General features: G+C 43.3%; 1 protein-coding gene across 2 annotated transcripts in view; it reads right to left on the bottom strand.

The window, feature by feature from the left end:
• Positions 1 to 1,092: 1,092 nt before the first annotated feature.
• The window catches only part of NTRK2 (neurotrophic receptor tyrosine kinase 2), a 338,528-nt gene continuing 316,502 nt past the window's right edge, over positions 1,093 to 23,118 (bottom strand). For both annotated transcript variants that reach the window (XM_043565698.1, XM_043565699.1), the window contains 2 exons: positions 6,332 to 6,490; positions 1,093 to 5,554 (listed from right to left, as the gene is read on the bottom strand). In XM_043565698.1, the coding sequence (XP_043421633.1) occupies positions 5,369 to 5,554; positions 6,332 to 6,490 (345 nt within the window). In that variant the 3' untranslated portion in view covers positions 1,093 to 5,368. The remainder of the gene's footprint in view (positions 5,555 to 6,331; positions 6,491 to 23,118) is intronic.

Genomic DNA, 23,118 nt, shown 5'->3' with positions numbered 1-23,118 from the left:
GTCCACATCTCTAGGCAGATTTGTAAGTGATAGGTAATGATCAAGGGATTCAGGGAGCAATATTTCACCTAATTTGGTCATTTGTCAAGGGATTACATATTTAAAATCCACATTTAATTCAAAGACCTTGTATTTAAAACATTTCCAGTTGTTTTATACATTATTAAAGCAATAGTAAGATATACAAGCTGCAAGAGGTAGGCCTTTATACATTTCATTTCATTTCATTTTCGCCAATTTTTTTCCAGTCCACACATGTGGCTATTAGCAGCTTTTATTACGCTTGCTCCATATGTTGAACGTTCAGCCAACCTTCACTCAGGATCATTTTCATGAATGCACAGACCAAAGGAAAACAAACAAACAAACAAACAAACAAACAAACAAACACAGACCTGGCCTAGAATGCATAGACTAAAAAAAATGACATCCCCATGTGTTCCCATTTCGTCTCCTGAGACGTATGTTAAGATGGCAAAAGAGTTGCTTGTTTGCTGTTGTGAAGTTCACAGTGTTTTGCCTGCGACACACATACACACACACACACACACACGCACACACACATACATATATATATATATATATACATACATATATACATATATATATATAATTTTTTGCTTTGCTTTGTGTTTGTGATGAATGGAGTCCAAATATATAAATAAATAGATAAATACATACATACATACATAAATACATAAATAAATAAATAAAGGTAAAAGGAAAGGAGGGACAATACAAAACTAAGGATATTCAAGAACTTTTGACTTGATCAGCAGTGATTCACTCCAGCCTTGACAACAAGAAAATACCCTTTCGTGTGCTGTTATATTTAACTACAAATCCCTCCCACCCCTTAATTCTTTAGAATACCATTTGCTTTCACAACCTCGGAGTCTCTGCATTCCACAATTATGCACTGTGAAGGAAGTGCTTTAACTTCCGTTTAGCCATCTGAGGAGTTGGGTCAGGGGCCGTTCCCCTCGTGAGATTTTCTGTAATGGGTCAAACCAAACTCAACATTGGAAATAAAAATCCTCAACTAGTAGAAGAGAGAGAGAGAGAGAGAGAGAGAGGACAAGAACAAGAGAATTGAGGGTGTGTGTGTATGGAGTCATTTATTTAATCAGACATACAATTTAATACTATTGGCAGTATAGAAGATCTAATTTGCAAAAAAAAGAAAGGTTCAAAAGAAAAGTCTGTTCCTGACCAGGGGATCCCTTTGTCGTGGCTCTTTGCAAAGGACAGCATTTTATAAGGCTGTTGCTTCCATTCCCACTCAGATATGGGAATTCCTAAGAGTCACTCGTCTTGCTACGGGGTCTTAGACTTCTCACCACTGGCCTTTGAGACACCGGGCTCCCAACATTCCGGCTCTCTTTTGGAATGCTTGTACTCTGAACACGAGTGTACAGGGGTCACAGTGGGACAAGGTGAGCATTATACAAATGTACAAAAGGATGAAAAAAAAAATCAGTTTCCTTTCCCGGATCTTTACATAAGGAGATCTATTTCAGTCTGCGTTTTCCTTTGCAAGGAGCCAGGGAAAGGACTCAGTGTAGTGGGATGGCTTTGATTCAGTTGTTTGGGGAAGCACATTAGCTTAAATATGTCTTCCACCCATGCAGTACTGCAGAGTTGAAAAGTGCGATGGAGTCCTACCCACATGGAGAATGGAAGCATTAACCGCAATAGGACATTACAAAGTTTTGGTTATTTAGCAGACTTTAAGCAAATTATTCATACTGCACCCTACTCATAATTATCTCTATTACTGTGTGCCTATACATTTATACATAAGCACACAAACACACTATGTATGTGTGTTTGTATATGTATAAATCAAGTATTTATAACACACATATAAATACATGAAAATACCACAGGTAGCGCTGATGGGGACGCATGTGTATAATATGAATTCTGATATAATCTTTTCTAGCATAGTTCAAAGTGTTTTCTAAGTAAGCCTGATTACAATGTTGGTTCAGTGTACGAGGATGTAGCCGAAGCTATAAGCATGATTATATATCACGATATTTCAGCTGCTTGTCATCTCACGTTTTCCATTTTGCTTTTCCAACTTCATGTCCTGCTTCACGAATTGATCGGTGCACTTGCTTTCTTGGATTGTTTGTATCCTGGAGTCTCCAGTGGACAGAACCACGGACTTCAGAGTTAGAACACTCAGATTACGTCCCATTGGTGCCAGAAGCTAACCTGGAGGTTTCTAGTACGCCACTTAACTTCTCCGAGTCCCAATTCCCGCGCTCATAAAGAATGGGGATAATTGGCTACCAGATGTGAAAAGTGTCTGGAAAACTATTGAACAATTTGCAAATGGAAACGATTGTCAGACTGAGTCTGGGCTAGAGAATTAGGTTTGCCCCTACTACTGTTGGGATTTTTTCACAAATTTGATAGCAGGCCATATTCTGTGATCATTACACAGGACGAGGATGTTCCTTTTCTCAAAATTAAAAGAGCATGAGAAGAGGGGATGGTGGAAGAACGGTGATGAAGGAGTTAAGCTATTCGGTGGTTCATTCGATCTGGTATTCTTTCAATGAGAGATGTCTCTGAAATCAGTACATACTCTTGAGACAACAGAGAAAAAAATAAGAATAATGATCAGCAATATAAATAACTATAAAACTTTGCACTTGCATAGAACCTTTCATTTCAAGACCTTGAGGGACTTGTCAGAAGGTAAGAATTTTTTTTTTTTTTTTTTTTTTGCTTTTTACTTTCGGAGGAAAACACAACATCGGAATGGAATAGAATGCTGCCATCTTCTCATTTGCCTTGAACAAATCCTTGCTTTAAAACTGCACAGCCCTTCTTGAATTTGATCCCTTAGCATATTTGTCTCCTTTGCTCTCTGTTAAAATAAAACAAATAACTTGCAGCTTCTCCCCCACCCCACCCCGTGCCCCTCCCTGCCCCACGCAGCTGGCCAGTCACACAGAATGACAAGCATGTGCAGGTTTTCAGGTCATCACTGATGGAATCTAGAGAGGTTTTGTACAAATCTGCCCCTTCTTTACTGCTTCCCAGAGTGCCACAGTGTTTTAACAGTACCATGGGTCCTTAATAGGATATATACGTGCAGGTATATATCATGGAGATATGGCTTTCGTTATATTATTATGTGTATTCTGGAGGGTATTTTTTTTTCACCGACAAAGAGAACAATCAACTCAACTCCCGTGTCTCATAGGCCAGCGCAGAACTTGAAGGGACTGTAGGGTTCATCTCGTCCAACCCCCTTCACTTGACCGGAGATGCTACTGCAATTCTTTTTGTTCTCTGTTAATCGACACTTTTGATTTTTTGAAAACTGGCTTTCGAAGCCTGTCGTGGAAAACAAGGTGCTCCAGGATTTAAGGGCGCAAGCAAAATCTAAACAGAGCAATTGCACCTTCAGAAACGAATATGAAATAAAATGTCCTAAGATGAATTAGAATCACTCACTTTCAATCTGGCTTGTGTTATAAAGATGTCAAGTTAGCAAAAATTCCCCTCACAGAGGGTAGCAAGTTTTCTTGAGGAACAGAAATAGTTTTCTTCCTTGGTAAAACTGATCATCCAAACAACTGTAAATTTCTATTTAAATTTACAATCTTTTTTTGCAAACACCATGACTATACCCAAAAGCACACCTCCGAAGCTCGGTCTGGGCACAGCTTCCCAATGGCATGCTGTGCCTGAATTTTTACTTCTTTTAATGGAATGAAAAAAAAAAAAAAAAAAAAAAAAACAACAACAAACCCAAACAGCATACTGACAATGGAGTACTCTTGGAATGAAACCACTCTCCCAACCAGAACCCAGAGCAAGGTCTTGGCCTATGCACACTGAACATCAATGCATGTGATGCCCCCAGGGTGAGGTTTCTTTTCCCTTAGGAACTGAGTGTTCCCTTCCCACAGTCCCACAGTTGGTTCGACGTGGCTTCGGGGTCCGTATTCGTTAAAACCCATCACCACCATATAACCCAGAGACATTTATACTTAGCTAATGAATTCCATTAGCTTCCCCTAAGTATATAAGTTATACCTTTTATGGATCTGCTCTACATATCAGGGGCACGACGTCTGGAGCGGTAGTTTCTGCACACAAGGTATTAATCGACGAAGACCATGCACAATTTTGCTTGCACAGTTGAAAGGACGGGTGGGGTGGAGGGTAGGAGTCGGAGGAAGTGCTATCTGAAAAGTTCAATATAATGCCTCCGAACTTATAGCTTGTCCTATCTTTTCCAAGTCTTTGGCTTTCCCACCTGACCCTGAAATGATCTCTGGACAAGAATGCACCCATTTTCAGCTAAACTTGACAAAGGTTCAGTGGACAACACTTGGAAAAACAAACCAGTGCTATCACCGTGACCTGCAAAGACAAGACTGTCGGAGCGTGTGATGCGCCATCTTGCGTCCCATGGAAGCCATCTTTTCTCTCAACTACACCCTAGTGTTTCTGGTGATGGGAAAAGAATAGTCCATGGCACAGAGTTCAACAGTCTTTTTACTCCTCAGAAAGCTCCTCAGGGGAAGGTGCCGAATACATTCCTCCCAGCTAACAGTGGCTGGGTTTTTCCTAAGTAGGGACTGACGCCAGCTGATCCAAATGGTTTTCTTTGTTCCTCCCATACTGTGGTTTATAATAAATCTTCTTTCTCTCTGGTTTTAATCTCCCATAGATAAAGGCTTCCCAGATTAAACACAAGTTTTCCTGTTTCATACACAGGCTTAAGCCATCCAAAAACAATAAGAACAGTAATAATAATAAATAAATAGAAGTGAATCCATAGAAACTCTCGATGTCTGTACAGCAGAAGTGACAAAGTTTAAGTCAAATATTTGTTTTCCCTTTTTTTCATCCACATCAAAGGCAGGAATACAACAAGGCATTGTTAGTTGTGGTGGGCAAACTGGAGTGTCAGCTGATATAACAAATTAGGTTTGTTAAGGCCTTTGTCTATGCAGAGTTAATAGTAATGCAGAAGCCAGATTGATTCAAAACAAAGAGTAAGGACTGTAAAGCAAGGAAGACAAAAAAAAAAAAACCCAAAAAACAAAAAAAGGGAGAGACAAAAGAAAAAGGAAAAAAGAAAAGAAAAACTAGGGAAGAAACCAAGGGAGATGGAAAGAGAGAAAGAGATAATGCCAAAAAGAAGTCCATACTGTGTCTGCGGATGGAGAAGTGCACATGGCTTCCCTCTGAAAGCCTCTCGGTGTCTTTGTTGTTAATACTGTCGGAGTGCAGAACAGCAGATTGATGGCATCCAGCGGCAGTTAAAAGACGTTCATCCTCTTGGCCCATCTGAGGAGGTGCTTTGGGAAGGATCGGTCTGGGGAAAAGGGCCCTAGCCCAGAATATCCAGGTAGACCGGAGATGCCTTGGCCAAGTTCTGAAGGAGGGTGTGGATGCCCTTGATGTTCTTCCTCATGTGGGGCTCTCGCTGCCAGCACCCCAGCATCAACTCATACACCTCCTGGGGGCATGTTCTAGGTCGCTGCAAGACTCGGCCCTGAGTGATGCATTCTATCACCTGGACGGGACAGAGACCGAAGACAGAATCAGACAAGAGGAAAAACAGTGCAGTGAAACAGATGTCAGTGCCAGGAGAGGGCTGCTTTAAAGAAACCCACTCGGCGTTCACTTGTTTTGGAAGCAAGAGAGCAATTACCACGGGCTGGTAAATCGTGGTTAATTTGATTGGTTTCTGGCCCTTTTTCGTGCCACACTGACGTCACCACACTGGCAGAGAAATGCTTTATCTCTGTGGGGTGCTTCTAGACCTCACCCTGGAATTGCAACGTGTTTTAGTCTTACTGGCCTGAGATGGAACCTGGAACTTTCGTGTCAGGGCGCCGGCTGATAAGGGAACTTCAAGCCGTAGAAATGAGTAGTTATTCTGGATTTCAGAGCTGGGATAAGAGACAGATGTGGGGCTTGAAGAAGATGCAAGGTGCCTGACCAAGAAGCTATGCCTCACATACAGACATATCTACAAAATAATTAAAATGGGGAAACAAAACACTACAACGTTCTAGTGAAATGTTAAAAAAAAAATAAAAGCAAAGAGCCCTGAATCCTTAGTGGAATACTACCAAAAATCTAGCTGTGTTAGCAAACACTGCTTTGCTTTCTCTAGAACTCTTAAATTCAGAGAGTGACAATACTTTGGCCGTGACATTTAGGTACAGAGCAGGCCATGTGGGAGGTGACACTCCCAACAAGGCCACACAACATCATCTCCTGGCCTCCAGCCGAGGGATGCCTCTCAACATCGGCCCTCGGGGGTCTCGCCCAGCCCACTGCGCACCTCGTTGTTCGACAGCTGGTACCAGGGCTGTTTGCCGTACGTGAAGATCTCCCACAACACGACTCCCAGGCTCCAGACATCACTTTCTGTGGTGAACTTCCTGTACATGATGCTCTCTGGAGGCATCCAGCGAATGGGTAACATCGTGTGGCCACCGACCTGGTGGAAAGTGGGGTGAACAGGAGGCGTCAGTCACCCGAAAACCAAGTCCCCGTCATTAGCGGGAAAAGTGTAGAATAGAAACGGGAAGGGGGCGCTTTGTCCCTTTCCTTTATTTGTATTTATTAACTTTAATTATTTATAAAATACATGAGGGAAATACAATTTCTTGATAATCTCAAGCAACAGAGACAAGAGGGCAAAGAATAGTCAAAGTATTTTTTTTTTCGTATTGTTTCCTATTCTCTCTTGAAACTAGATAGGGCAGAGATGATGACTGGATGGGTGTTCATCGTGGATAAAACATACACTCACACACACACACACACACACACACATGCTTTCTGGTATGAAGAGGACCCAGTCTTCTAATTAACAAGATCACTTTGACCAGGAAACAAGTAGGGAGCTCTGTCCAAAATGACCCACCAAGTGACTCTACTTTCTTAGCAAGGCCAGAGCCTCCCTCCACTCGGTCTTAGGATGAGCGCACAGTGTTGCCTCAAATACCCTGGCCACCACGATCCAGCCACGGGCACAGCAGAAATTATCATTCCCATTTTACAGGTGAGGCAGCTGAGGTTCAGACTGCTATGGACACAAAGAAGTCAGGTCTTTGGACTCTGAGCTTAGGACGTTCCTCTACTACAATTGAGCTTCTGTACAAAAACAAATAAGTAAATATGGTTTTGAAAAAGTCCATTTTAGTAAAAAACACCGAGGCTGAGGTGTTAGATGGCAAGGGCTTTAGCACAGACACAGAGTACTTTGTTTGACAAGGACACCTGTTTATGATTTCCTACTTCCCAGAGAAAAGTTAAGAATTTCACTTTTGGATTTGTAGCACATCAGGGCTGTCTGATTTTAAACCATGATCAAATTTCTGCACAGCAGCCCTAGGTGTGGCAGGTCCCACTTTTCAGGCCGAAAACCCCAGCACTGCCAGCTCAAATGCGCTGCCTGATGCTGGGGTAGCAGGTGGTCACGTAGACAGCAGGAGTCAGACCTGATGACAACCGTCAGCCCCTGAGCTCTTAGACTGATGCCACATTGAGTTTCTGCCCGATTACAATTGTCGGTGTCCGTTTCTGCCTCATTAAAGGGAAGAAATGGACTAAGAGTACGTGAAAAAGGCTGTTCAACTCCTGAGCCCAAGTTGCTGAGAGTGTCAGAGATGTCTAAAATGCTCGGTGATTTCCAATGCTGCTCTTGGCATCAAAGGAACCTTGAGTGTCAAAGGAGGAGGGCATGTTGTGTTTTTTTCCCTCCATTCTTCTATGTACAAGGACCCCAAATCTGACAAGTAGGGACATAAATTCCTGGGTCAGGGGTAGGGTGGTCCCAAATCTTTGACGTATATATGTATATGTATGTGAATATACATATATATGTATATACAAATATATATACACATACATACACATATAGAGGTAGGTTGCCTTCCATCACCTTTCAATGTCCTCCCTTGCTTTTCACCATGTGGTGACAGGGAGTCACTGTTCCATGAGCACAGATTTCCCTCATGGAGCTGCCTGGGGACGCCTGAAGGTGATGTCAATACTTAACCATCAGGCTTGATATTCAAAACACAACTCGTGGGGCGCCTGGGTGGCGCAGTCGGTTAAGCGTCCGACTTCAGCCAGGTCACGATCTCGCGGTCCGTGAATTCGAGCCCCGCGTCGGGCTCTGGGCTGATGGCTCAGAGCCTGGAGCCTGTTTCCAATTCTGTGTCTCCCTCTCTCTCTGCCCCTCCCCCATTCATGCTCTGTCTCTCTCTGTCCCAAAAATAAATAAACGTTAAAAAAAAAAAATTTCAAAACACAACTCGTGTGACACAGGCATTGGCAGACCAGAAAGGATGCCAGCGGCCATATCAGTGCGGCCATGTTGGTGCCGTTGACCTGCTGAGTAACTGCCCGGCTCACAACCCTGTAACCCCATGCGCCCAAGACTTTGGGAAAAGGAAATCTTCCCATGCACAAGGGGTTCCCAATGTTTCCAGATACTCACGAGGACTCAAAGAACCAAGGTGGAATGGTCCCCTCAGGTGCTGGCAGCCATATACCAGCACCAAGGAGAAGGTTTGTGGCAGCACAGGAGCAACTTAGTGCAGACTCCGTGGACTGTGAGGTCTCCGTGCAATTTTTTTTTTTTTAAGTTTATGTATTTATTTTGAGAGAGAGAGAGAGAGAGAATATCCCAAGCAGGCTCTGCACTGTCAGCGCAGAGGCTGACACGGGGCTCGATCTCAAGAACCACGAGTTCATAACCTGAGCTGAAACCAGAGGTTGGATGATCAACTGACCGAGCCACCCAGACACCCCTCTGTGCAGGTTTTTAGCGAAAAACACATATTTATTTATTTGGGGGGAATATTGAAAATAGAACCCAGATTTATGATCAGTATATAGTTGGTCTGTAGGGGATAAAAAGATAAGTAGGACATTATGGACAAACACATGGTATTCTTTTGGACACCACAGGCCTCAAAAATATTAAGAGCTAGCTCACTGCAAAGGTTATGTCAAATATGCTGTAAGCTGTAACTTGCTTCACTTCTTGGAGAGTCATGATGCACACAGCCTTCTTGAAGTGTCTCAGGAGTTTGGCCGAAAAAAAAAACAGATTTAATTTTGTTTAACATAGCAAATTCAACTAAGTTGAATGAGTGTTTGTGCAGGGGCTGGGGGAGTGGAGACAGAGAGAGAGACACAGAGAGTGAATCGCTTACATACATGTAGAATCAGACAACTAAAGATACACCGTGGGATGCGTTAACCTAGCAAGATACTATGCTTTCTATATTCTTATGCATTCACACCGGTAATGCCACGGACAGCGCTCAGCTCGTGATCGTAGAAACGATCCAGGGCACACTCCAGTGCACTGTTTCCTAGTTGGGTATCCCTGACTAGTTGCCAAACCTCTCTGTGCCCAAGCTGCTCCAACTATAAAATGTAGGTTGCAATATATACCTCCCATGGTTATCGTGAGGTAAACACTCAGACAGTATTTGTGAAAGTGCCTTATAAATCTCAGTGCACTAATACAATCACGCTGTGTCTTCCTTCTCTGTAACCTTGAATACATCTTATCTCCTCCATTCTGGAGGCATTAAAAGGGCCAACACATAAGACTCTCCTAGATGGCTCACTCTCCATTGGCGAGTGCTCTGGGACCCCTCTGGTTGTGGCACCTCCCACTTTTTCTACCCCATGTTGTTAGTGGCCAAAGAAAAAAGCTCCTGCTTCCTTTAAAGGAGTGAAAAGATTCAAATTTTGATTTACATGTTTTCCCATCTGATCATTTGTTTTATGCCTGCAGTCTCTTCGGGACACATTTTTCACGTTAATTCTTTCAAGCGTCCCTTCTGGGATTTCACACACGCTGTTATAAATAATGCTTTCCTTGTTCTGATGTCAAATGGCTGAGTGGTGGGAGAATCTAATAAAAGTTCAGGCAGGGTTCACAAGTTTTCTAAACCCATTTAGAACATTTCTGAACATTTCTTTTGCAGGCCTTTCTCAGGATTTTGGAGCAGGTCACAAAAAGTAGACCAAGGGGGGCGGGAATAGAGTCACCGTTGTTACAAATTACTGTCATATTCCAGTCACAGTGACTGGATGGCTTTTGGATTTCACAAAACCACATACTGTGTGGCAACAAACACAACGAGGCATTTGTTTTGTATTGTGCCACCTGGCAACTTGCCCTCGTATCCTGGCTTAAATATTTGTGAGATGGAATGCGACCCCAAGCAGGACACGGGGAGTCAGAACCGTCGCTTCGAGTTCTGGACACTCCGTGGTGCCAGGCAAGGCTCTGCAGTGATCAAGGCAGGTCAGGAGCTTGCTCTTCACCAAACTCACCAGATTGGATTGATGCCAGATGGGAAATCCAGGTAGCTGGGGAGTTGACTTGGACGTGAGATTTTTATTTTCTTTAACCCAGCCCTGTGGGGTTCTAGATCCTGCTATGCTCTTACCTAGCTCAGCTAAGTCACGTTAGGTCTGGCTTATTGGTAAAATGTGACAGGTTAGACAAGCTTTTGATTACTTTTAGCACAAAAAACTGTGGTTCTGTAATCACCCACCACCACTTGGCCACTGTGGTCATCCATCAGTACAGAGGAGTTCACCTTTACAAACAATTTCCACTCAAAGAATTTCCACTTGAACCCAGTAGTTACCCTCGGGGTAAGACATTGGTTTACCTTCATATTGCAAATTAATGCACCCAGATTTCAGAGAGTTTAAGTAGCTTACCTAATGGCACACAATAATGTCTGCCAGTGGACATCGTGTATTTATTCCAATGGGTCACTCTGCACGTCTGGCTTCTGCAATCTCTAAGACATGCCCTATGTCCAGCCCACAGGTCCCATTGTGTGGCTCCTTACCCAGGCTGAACCTACTCATGCCTCTTGGAAGTTTGATCTCCTTTCCTTTCAAACTACTCTCCAAAGATCTCCTGAAGGTGAGCTCAAATTCCACCATTTCAAGAAACTCTCTGTCCTGCTACAGCTCACTGAGTTCTCCACAGGTAGAACACAGTCCCTTCTTTTGTTAACAGATTACATACCTGAAGAAGGATGGGTGCCTCTCAGTTACGTCTGGACAGGCATGAAGGGGCTGGTTGGTAAGCATATCATGTCTTTGAATGAGTTTCTTATGAGTGCTTATATTAGGAGAGGAATTCTCAACATGTTCTTTTATTTATTTATTTTTTATTTTTATTTTAAAAAAATTTTTTTTAACGTTTATTTATTTTTGAGACACAAAGAGACAGAGCATGAACCGGGGAGGGGCAGAGAGAGAGGGAGACACAGAATCGGAAACAGGCTCCAGGCTCTGAGCTGTCAGCACAGAGCCCGACGCAGGGCTCTAACTCACGGACTGCGAGATCGTGACCTGGCTGAAGTCGGACGCTTAACCGACTGCGCCACCCAGGCGCCCCTCAACATGTTCTTTTAAAGAGATCACTGCTCACTACTTTCCCATCTAACCTCAGATAACTTCTCTGAACTCCTGACAGAACCAACCTTAAATTAAATGGATGGAAACTGGCTCATCCATTTGATGCTACAAATAAGATCCATTTAGTGAAATTTCATAACTTCTTAAAATTCAACCCCAAATACTGGAGTTCACAAGGAGTATGAGAGCTGTCTGAGTTGTGTGGGGAACCCCATCCATTCCTTGGTTTGCCATCTGTGCAGTAGATGGGGGAGTCTCTGGTGCAGACATGAAACTATTTGATTTAGGAATGAAGTCTAGAAGAAAGATGTCATGATGCATAATATGGAGGAGTATCATTCTACATATAGTGATTAGCATCTCATATCCTTTGAGGATGGAGAAAGAGGGCACTCTAAAGAAGAAAGTTAGTGAAAGAGCAAAGGACTGATGATCATCTTGGCTGCTGAATCATTGCAACTTGCTTCAGTCAGTGAAACTAATCAGAACAATGTCTGAGTCCTGTGGTCAAAGAGAAATTCCATAGAGCCTAAAATAAATCAAGTTATGGAAAATAATTGATCCTGTTTTTCTTTTCTTTTCTTTTCTTTTCTTTTCTTTTCTTTTCTTTTCTTTTTAGAGCAGGCGAGAAAGAGAGAGAGAGAGAGAGAGAGAGAGAGAGAGAGAGAGAGAGAGAGAGAGAGAGAATAAGCAGGGGAGGGGCAGAAGGAGAGAGAGACAGAAAATCCTAAGCAGGATCCATATCCAGCATACCCAGTATGGAGCTGGATACAGGGCTCAATCTCACAACCATTAGATTATGACCTTAGCCCAAATTAAGAGTCAGATACTTAACCAACTGAGCCACCCAGGTGCCCCTGGATCCTGTTGAGACATATCAAGAAAATAACTGTTCAGTTATATCTTAATGTTTGTTTCCCTGACACTTCATAATTTTGATGGTGACGTATATAGGATGATCTGGTTAAAACCAAAACAACTTGTGCTCTAGTTAAAATACCTAAGCCTGAGCATCCTTTAAACATACTTGTTTGAAAGGTGTGTAAGACAATAAATCCTAAAGAAAATACTGAAAGTCCATTGGTAAAATTGGCTTTTTGCTTGAAAACAATGAGTTCATTATTTTTAAGTCAAATTGGATACATCTAATCAGTTCAACTGCAGTATTTCTTATCCAAGGGGTACTCTTTGGGTACATGCTCTTTGGTCACTTGGTTGTAAATTGTGAAAATTCCCTATGGCTTGACAAACAGTATGATTTATTTTTCTACATTGGAAAACTAGGACTTGGGGAAGTCATGGAATTTCCTGGGCAAGTGTAGATGTGAACTGGTGACCAACAATACTGAAGACAACTCTTCCTCCCACCGCTCTTCACTACAAGATCCTAGGTTCTTTCTCACTGTTATAAATATATAAAGCATCTTTATTGCTGGAACAAGTTAACAAAGGAATACACATCCTATTTTCCCAGTGGGCTAGGAGATGAGAGAGGAGGGAACAAGCTTAGCTCTCCTTTTTCCATTGGGCTTCATATAAAATGCATCGACCATCCTCCTTATTCCCTCATCCTCTTCTCAACTCTTTCCTCCCCTTCTCCCTTCCCATTCCCTTCTCTCCCTTCCTCTTCTCTTTTCCTATTACATCTATTCTTCTCAGTGTGGTCCCTTCCAGTTCCATTCCTGCTCCATTTCCTTGAATTCCCCTCAAATCTCACCTGTCCAGTTCCATTCCAAAAGACAATGTTATATTTCATCTTGTCCAATTCTTTCATCTCCCCCAAATGATCATGTGTGTCCCCACCACAACTCATTCTCCAGCCACCATGAGGTCTAGTCTCCTCTCTGTGTTTGTATGAGGCACAGTGGGAGGCTGGAGCTTGTCCACAGATCCAAAGCAAATGCTTAGCTGGCTTTGAAACTACTGGTGATTTAAAGGTGAGTAATGCTAATCTGGGACCTTCTAAACTCAACTGGCAAAGACCAATGATGCCTGGGAGGCCACTTTCAGCTTACGGTGTTTAGTCAATGAGTGAGTGATAACTTGTTTGGAAGCCAAACATTTTTCTCCCTTAGAAATATGCAGGCCAAAGGGTAAGCCCCATTAAGAGATGATTAGCTGTCAGAGGCTTTTGACCACATTAAATATAGAAGAGGCTCCTAGACCTCCTTGTCACACCCTATACCCAGCTGTGTTGCTTCAGTAGTTTCTTCTGACCTGTTCCTTAAAAATTCATGAAAGCTGTAAACTTTAAGAAATAGCTGGACCTTATTTACTTATTTATTATGTGTTGCATCTGTACTATGAAGTTTAAAAAAGGAGAGAGAAACAATTGATGCAAAATATTCTCCTTGGAGAAGCTGGAACCATTGCGGTCAGACTGTGGGCATTTTCTGACCACATCCAGGAAGCTCAGAATCCTCCTATTATCAAGAGTGATGGGGTGCTTCCGTGGCATGTGGCTACTGAACCAGGGGATACTTTGTGGGAAGAAATTCAGCCTTTCCTGCCCTGATAATAGTCCTGAATGAATGCAGCTCAGGTGGAGTCCAGAGGAGCATTAGGGATGGCCTGGTCATCCTCTCCTTGACAGTAGGAACCGATTATTGCTACACTGGAAATTGCTGTTATTTACAGCCCAGAAATCTTTCATTATCTTTTACTGTTACCAATGTGGTCATAGACATAAGGGTTATGAATTAGTAACTTCAAGCTGAGTGTTTTTGAATTAGTCATAGAGAGGATGTGCTGGACCTTACTGCTAACCATATTTTTGCAAATACTTTTTTTCCGTAATTAAATCTCTGCTGCCAGAATAAGGCAAATGATCATGATTTGAAGGGAAAGGTCCATAGAACTTTCATTGCTATCTCCTGACACTTGGATTCTAGGTGATCAGATAAGGCAAATTCAATACCAAATTTCCACTGAAAATTGATTTTGTCTTTATTCTACCATGAAATAATGATAATACAAGTGATGAAAATAGCAGTAATAACACCTCATGTTTGTATAATACTTTTTCATTCATTGTATCATTATTGTACCTACCCCGAAATATGTTTGTGAAGATTAGCTGATTAATTGAATTAATTAATTGAATCAACTGATTAATTAAAGTTTCACATTGGAAAAGCTCTCTGGTGCCATTGTGTGATGCCATTTATATGACTTTCTTGAAGAGGCAAAATGATAGGTCTATAGAACCCAAGGTTGTCAGGGAATTGGTGGGAGGGGGGCTTGCTTTACAGGGACGCAAGAGAATTTTGGGGGGTGATGGCAATGTCCCACGACTTGATTATGGTGGCAGTTAACTGACTGTGTTTGTCCCAAATCAGAACTGCACACTAAAAGAGGTGAATTTTACTATTATGTATATTATACCCGAGTGAAACTTGACTTTAAAATCAATTAATCAATCTCTTGGAATAATGCCCAGTATATAGTAAATGTGCAAAAAATACTAGCTGTTGTTGTCATGCTAAGTAGTTGATTCTTGATTCTTTGATTCTTGATTAATCCTGTGTGGCTAGTCAGACATGATCTTTTATCCCAACGTAAGAGATAAGGAATCTCCCGGCCCAGAGGTAAAGTAAGCTACCTGAGGCAACACAGCTAAGGCATGGTACCGTCTGCAGCAGGGCCCAGCTCTCCAAATGGATGGCACCCTTTCCATTCTGCCTCAAGTCTGACATGGAGTCAGATTTGGAGCTGGGAAGGGCCCTCTGCATTAGTCTGCTTGGGCTGCCATAATAAAATATCATACGCTAGGTGGCTAAAGCAACAGATATTTATTTTCTCACATTTCTAGAGGCCAGAAGTCCAAGAGCAAGGTTCCAGCCAGTTCAGTTTTTCTGGTGGGAGATCTCTTCCCGGTTTAACAGACAGCTGCACAGAGCCTGTGTGTGAGCAGAAAGGAAGTAAGCTTCCGGTGTCTTTTTATAAGGATTCTAATCCTATTGGATCAGGGCCTCACCCCATGATGTTATTTAACCCGATTACTTCTTTATGGGCTCCATCTCCAAACATACTCACGCTGGGGACTAGGACCTCAACATGTGAATGGGTAGGGGGGTACGAACATTTAGTCCCTAATACTCTCCTTGCCAACACGCCCCCTTCTGACTCCAGTCCATTCTGGGGAAGCAAGAACATGTCTGCCTACTAGGACCTGTGTAATTCTGGTCCAGAATGCAACTCTGTGGTTCTCTGTCAGCATCTTCACGTCCCAACTGACGGCTTGACCCCAGTGTTCCCTTTCCTCCTGGGTAACTCTTGATCATTATTGACTAATTCTAGAGCTTAGCAAATGACTTGACCTACTGCTGTTCCACAGAAGATTTGGTTCACTTGCAGTGCAAACCTTAGGACAGTCTCAGTCCTCACACTATTGCCCTATCCCTCAGTCCACCTGGGGTTCCCTGGGGTGACTAAGGGAGAGCAAGCAGACCCTAGACTCCCTAGTGATGTGCAGATACAGGCAAAGGGCTTCCAGGACTCCATGTTGCCTCAAGTGACATCTCTCGTGGGTCTCATTGTCTCCTGCTTGTGCTCTATACGATTTAAAGAACATTGAACTGATTGCAGCTTTATCTTATTTTTACATCTGGCTCTAATCAGAAGCGAATAAGTCATCTCTCAGTAAAGCATAAAACTCCAATTGCACCAATGTTTAAGAATCACATTTGGATCTAGATGGGGCGCCTGGGTGGCTCATTCGGCTGAGCGTCCGACATCGGCTTAGGTCATGATCTTGCAGTTCATGAGTTCCAGCCCCACATCGGGCTCTGTGCTGACAGCTCCAGGAGCCTGGAGGCTGCTTCAGAGTCTGTGTCTCCCTCTCTCTCTGCCCCTTCTCCACTCATGCTGTCTCCCTCTGTTTCTCAAAAATAAATAAACGTTAAAAAAAAAAAAAGAATCACATTTGGATCTAGAAACAAAGATTGTTCACCTTAATAATAAAGTGAAATTAGAAGTAACAACATGTGCCCCCTTCCTCATTGCCTCCCCCATCCTCATCGCACTAACTCTTATCAACCTTGATGGGGAGTTTCCTGAGTGGATCAAGGCGGGGGATGATGGCTTTAGAAAGCACTAATACAGCATGCTGCCTGGAGTGTGATTATTGTACTCCTACATCACTCAGCAATGGGGAGTTGGACATTCCAACCGTATACATTTCATCAAGCTGCCATTTTTTTTATGTTCAGTGTTACTGAGCTTTTGATGGCCTCCTAAGCATTATGGTTTTAACCCCGAGAGACCATCTGACTCTAACATTTGAGACTGAAGCGCTGCCTCCTTTCATGGTGAAAAGCCAACAGGGACCGGCATGCTCTGAGCAAAGGCAATCAGAAAAGCAGGAGCAATGTATATTCATGCCATTGTGTATGTTACGGTGATTTCAGTGTGTTGGTTCAGGACCAAAATTCCGATATGAAATTGTTTCTATGGAAATAATTCCAAAGGGCTGGTGTTCCAGCTAGTTTTTAGAAAGGAAGAAATCAGCGATTTGTCAACAGAGGAGGAAAACAAAAAGAAAGCTTTTCTGTAATAGAATCAGCCCTCTCCATATCAGCTGTGATTACGGTAGTTACTGATGCCTGGGCACATCAGGTCCAGTAAGTGGAGAGATCAGGTTTCTGGGTGGATACCATACATCTGTCCCCCATTAACCCCAGCTTGTTAGTTAACACGGAAGGCTCTGCCAGAATGTACATTCCACCATTAACCTGAGATGAAGACTTAATACACCAGAGCCAGTTTCAAGTGAATAAAGTTTTCTTTCCTCTAAGCTGCAGAAGTTCATTCTGAAAGAGGAACTGATGCCTTGTGTCCAAAGGAATGTAACAATGAGAAAGTTGCTTCCTCTAGGGAGCTCTGAATGCCTACCTCGGCATCCTTATGGTCCTTTTCTACAATGTCTGTGATATGTGTAATGTATAGAGATTGTGACCTTGGTTATAAAAGACTTAAGATTTCTTTTTTTTAATTTTTTTTAACGTTTATTCATTTTTGAGAGACAGAGAGAGACAGAGCATGAGCAGGGAAGGGGCAGAGAGAGAGACACACACACAGAATCTGAAGCAGGCTCCAGGCTCGGGGCTGTCAGCACAGAGCCCGACACGGGGCTCGAACTCACGAACTGTGAGATCATGACCTGAGCCGAAGTCGGACGCTCAGCTGACTGAGCCACCCAGGCGCCCTAAGACTTAAGATTTCTTATGATGATCATGAAAGGTAAGAAATAATATAATAAAATTAACTCTCAGTTATCTATTCTGTGAAATAGAATAGAAATAGAAATATCTATCTGTGCTAAAGACATCACCTTTAATTTAAATTACCTTTAATTACCTTACATTTAAAACTCATCTTTCTCATATCTCTCCAGACATACTTACAGACAAAATATACCCATAGAAAGTTCACATATTACAAGAATTGGAGTGCAGTTTCTTGCCTGATGATAGTGGCAGCTCAGTGTTATGGAAACCCAGTATGGTGTCACTGGGTGCTTCTCAAAAATTTCCACCAAAGCACCCCAAACTGCAGAAAGAAGTAAAAGGCCAAGGATGTGGGGAATAATTGGGACCATGTCTGTGGGTATAGCCCAAGGTGCTTATGGCAAATGTGGAATTTCTTCAAAGTTTTATAGTTCGTCTGTAACATCTGATGTAAGTGTTGCATTCGACTTCACAGTGCATTATCAACGGTAATGATCTGTCAACAAATAATTTATGAAAACTGATGCCTTAGAAACATGGGCCATGTTCATTATGTGGCTTCATGGGTCTCTGGTCTGGACCCACCATTGTGTGTTCAAAGGCTACTCAGACTCCTGTTGGAGAGGCATTGGTGCAGAAACACAAGACGGTGTGTCCAGACCAGAGACCCATGAAGCCACAAAATGAACATGGGTTTTGGAGTCAGCAGACCTGGTTTCTTATTCTAGCTTAGCCACTCACTAACTAGGTGAACATAAATAAATTACTTTATGTCTTAGAGTCTCTCTTTTGCATCGAGATAGGAATACAACCTATAAGTCTAAATGAAGCCTGTGAGGTTCCCTGATAGGCTAAGCTCTTGAGAACACTGTGGTTTCCCTGGAAATCAGCCTGATGGCCAGAACGAACCAAGAAGAAACATTCAGGCAATAGTAATGGAATAACAGAAATAAGTCTGCATGAGGATTCCCTATGGCCCCGCCTACTACTGCACATTCCCAACTCACAAGCAATATCTCATTAATCTGCTTCTTTTCATGTACATTTATCAGAGTACATTTCAACAAATTTGCATTTAGTTAGTGCCATGTCCACTGTGGGGAAACAACATTGGACGAGAGTAGGTCCTTGCCCTCTGGAGTTTGTTCTAGAACTCTAATGCAAGGCAGAGGGTTGAGGCCATGGTGGAAATGCGAACAAATGGCCGTGAATTGTGATACTCGTGCGGTTTGGCCGACAACTTAATCTCCTAATGCTTTCGGCTCCCTTCCATGAAGAGGTATATATTTGGATACCCGAACATTTGCCACTAAGTCCACAGGGTCACAGGAAGGAGACTGCTGGGAAATAGCAGGACAGAGAGTTTTCAAAGAAGATTGAGGAACAGATTCTTCACTGATGTCCCTGAGAAATAGGAGTTGGCTGCAGTGTCCCAAAGAGGCTGTGATGGCTGAGTTGTGTTCAGCTTTGTGGATGACGTTGACCATCTAGCTACCGTCTGTTGCAGGCCTACCACGTGCAAGGCATGACCATGAGCTTTACACATATTCTTTCGATGAGCTGCACTGAACTACAAACCAGGCCAATACAGCAACAAAGAGGGCACATCAGTTAGGGATCCCCATCAGCCGCGTGCCACGGACGCAGTGGCCTACCCAGGGAGAGAATTCACTTCACTCACAGGAAGTCTTGAAGTATGCAGTCAAGGGCCAGTGGAATTCCCTAAGAAGTCCTTCCAAGGTCTTTCCACCTCCTGTTTGACTTCATGGGCCACTGCAACTGCCTGCTAAATAACCACCCCCCCCCCCACTTCCCTTCTGATCTTCCCCCAATCTGTTGTCCATACAATAGCCAGAGCAATAGTCTTAGAGTTTTAATTGTATCAAATCATTTCATTTTCTGCTATCAATTCTTTCATGACTTCCCATTGCCCTTAGGATAGAGTGAAAAGCCATTAAAATAGCTGCTAGAACTCTTGTTGATATCAGTAGCTCTTTCTCCAGTCTCCTCTCATTGTTTGACACCTTACCTGGCCATGACCCATTGACTTTGGTCTTCCTTCTGTTTCTTATGTGTCCTCAGGGCTATTTCACCTCAGGCCCTTCACACATAGAGCTCCTTGAGTTTTACCCGACTTCTACTTGTCCCTTGGGACTTAAATACCATAATTTGTACATCAAATGCAAATTAGACTATCAGGCAGCATGATTTTCCTTCCCCTCAGCACCAATCCGTTTTAATGACACGCTTATTTGTGTTTACGATTTCCCTCTGCCGCTAGACTACAAGCTTCATGAAGGGTGCCCTATCCGGTGCTTGGATGCTCAACAGATATTTGTCAAATAAAATGATGGCATCTGGCTGCCTCAGGCAATGGCCCTGGTTCAGACACTACAGTATGAAATAAATAGGAAAGGAACACACGGGGCTAAAGCCAAAAAGGCAGTTTTCTGTCAGCCCCATTCAGGGTTGTCAGCACAGACCCCTTGGAGCTGAGAGGGGTATCCAGAGGGCAAAAGGGAAAAACAGACAGTAGCCGATTTGCTTTAGACAGTGACACCCGTTTCTAATTTAAAGTGTAAATAAGGAATGGGACAGACATATGTTGTACACAGAGAAAGAAACATATGGGACAAGTTACCAAGAAAAGCTATGGAAGCTGAAGATTAATGGGGCTGAAGCGACCCATCATACAAGAGAGGGCATGGTTGTTGTGGACAGTGAGAGAGAATGGAAGGGGTGGATGTTCCGTCCCACGGGTTCCCTTCCCTTTGCTCATCCTGTGGGATGTCTGTTGGCCACCCCAACTGCACTCCACGAAGCCATCCCACTTACACAGGCCCCCCCCTGTGGCCCCATTGGAATTTCCCACGGGAGGGGTGTTTCCCACTGGGGTGGCTGTTGCTTGAAGGCGGGGGATGCTTGTCCTCCAGTGGCTTTGGCATGGCACCACACCTGCTTAGTCTTGATGGCTGGAGAGGCCCACAAGGCAGATGGAAGTTAAGGACAGGACACCTACACTTCCCTCGCCATTATCACTTGCAACCTACCCTCTGCCTCGCACCTAACTGCCCAACCTTCACAACCTCCAATCATCACCAGAGTGCTGTGGACTAACTAACATCTTAAGTTCAACTAAAAGCCAAGCCCCACTCCTTAAAGGACTATCCATTTCCATCACAGCAGAGAATGTTAAGAAACGCTACTGTAACACTTTTTGGATTCTCAAACCCTCGCTGCACGGAGTATAGACTGATCTTTTTAACTGTTGAATTGATAATCATTTGCTTGTCTTGGTATCATTTACTCATTCAGTAAAAATTTATTGAGCTACTACGGGCTCCCAGGCATCGTCCTAGACACGGGATATTGATGTGAACCAGCTCCATGTGTTCATGAGGTTCTCATTTTAGTGGAAGACGCAGACAGACAATACATAAATAAACTGATATCCATGCATGAGGATGTCAGGTGGTGATCAATACCGCGGAGAAAAGGAAGTAAGTCGGCGGACAGGATAGAAAGGCATACTAATTTAGAGAAGAATGTAAGCAGAGGCTCTTCTGAGCAGGCGATAGGTAAGCAGAGATCTGAATAAAGTGACAGAATAAGCCATGCAAACGTCAGGAAGAAGCGCATTCCAGGCCTTGGTGTCAGCAACTGCAAAGGCCCTGAGGTAGGAACAACCTTGATGGGTTTGAACAGTAAAGGGGCCAGTGTGGTTTCAGTGATTGTGGCAAGAAGGTGAATGTGGGAAAAGAGGTGGAGCGTTTACCCGGGCATCTTTGGTGGGGTTTTATATAATGGTGCACCTGAATGGCTGTGTGTGTCTACCCATATCTGTATTTATATTTATATCTTTACTTTTATATCTAAAACTCTGCTATATTCAGATAGTACTTTAAGGCAGCCTGCTTGATATTGTTTTACAACGAACACATATGGTCTATAACCTAGCTACTACTACCGTTTACTAAGCAGGAAAACCAAGGCCATAGTCAGAATCAGGACCTGAGGGGGCAATGGGAGACAGATGTTTCAAATCCACTAATCTTGCCTCTTTCTCTTTGATTTTTTTCCTCTTGCTTCACACCGCTTGCCCTAATCTGTCTGGTAGCATGACCAGCTTTGTATGCAATCATCAGCCACTTCCTCTGAGCCCTGTTCGCAAGGAAATCCCTTCTTCCCTGATCCGGAGAAGTCGACAAGGACCTGACTGCACCACAGCAATAACCAGTGCTTTCGTTTTGCAGGACGTGGTGGATTTAGGAACTGAAGTAGGTCTGACTGTGTGGGTCCCCCAGCCCTTTCTTTCAGTGCAAGGAGAAAGAGGCAGTGGAGGGATCTTATTATTTCTGGGTTCCTCAGTAGCACAGATACATTCCTGAGTTTCTCAGAGCGTGGAATCTCTGGGGTGCTTAGTTATAGCCCCCTTGGTATTTAGCCTTAAGATTTATGCTAATGGGCCCTGCAAGTTTCTCTCTGTCAGTACGTGATCAGGAGACTCCTCTCTACATTAGTTTGTTTTCCCTGATCACTTCCCCAATATTCCGCCCGTTATATGGTCACACCACTGCTGAGGCACCCTTTGACTCCTGAAACAATCTGAATTTCCTTTGAGGAAGAGAGCTGCCCTGTGGCATCTCAGGGGAGAAGAAGAAAGATTTCATAATCCTGAAGTCCTTAATGACGGTGTCTTCGCATTCTTTCTTTGTGCATCTCCCTTCCTGCCTCTATTCCTTCATCAACACCTATGGCCATTTTTCTGTAAATTCCCTCCCAAGGTCTCTCTCCTCAGATATTACATTTTGTTGATGCCAAAACATCTGTTTAGGTACAGATCGTTGGCATTTAGGATCCTATATTTATTGGTTCATATCTACTTGAATCCATTTACAGAAATGGCTTTATGAAACATATAAAGGTCTTTAAGCATTACTATCCACTCTATGAACACAGACTCACGGACAACAATTCCCGTCAGCCCTGATTCGTCTTTAGAGATGAAGACAAGAACACTCCAGAGAAGGGCAAGGTTTACACAGCACAAACAAGCCACTGCAAATTAACTCAAAACTGCAGGGAAAGACAGAGGTGACTCCAGACTCAAGGCACTTTTAAGCAATCTGCCCCTTTCCCAGGTGTTGTGTCCTCTGCTTATCCAAGGGTGAAAGGTCTCAAATCCCCGCCTTTGGGACCCCTGTTCCTCCCCCCATCTTCTGAATCCCCCTGAATAGCACCACCATCTCCACCAACCACCATTATGTTTGTTCAAAGCCAAAAACCTGAGTCATTATGGATTCCTTATTTCCCCTTGTCCCCCTTGTCCCCCTTGTCCCCCGTATCCAAATCACCACCAGGTTCTTTCAGCTCTGCCTGCAAAACACACCTTGAATGCACGCCCCTGCCCATTTCCACTGCAGCC

The sequence above is a fragment of the Prionailurus bengalensis genome, chromosome D4 (genome assembly GCF_016509475.1).
Source record: "Prionailurus bengalensis isolate Pbe53 chromosome D4, Fcat_Pben_1.1_paternal_pri, whole genome shotgun sequence".
In the NCBI taxonomy this organism is placed as follows: Eukaryota; Metazoa; Chordata; class Mammalia; order Carnivora; family Felidae; genus Prionailurus; species Prionailurus bengalensis.
Note: the sequence above shows the minus strand (reverse complement) of the source record. Positions and strands in the feature narration are given on the sequence as shown.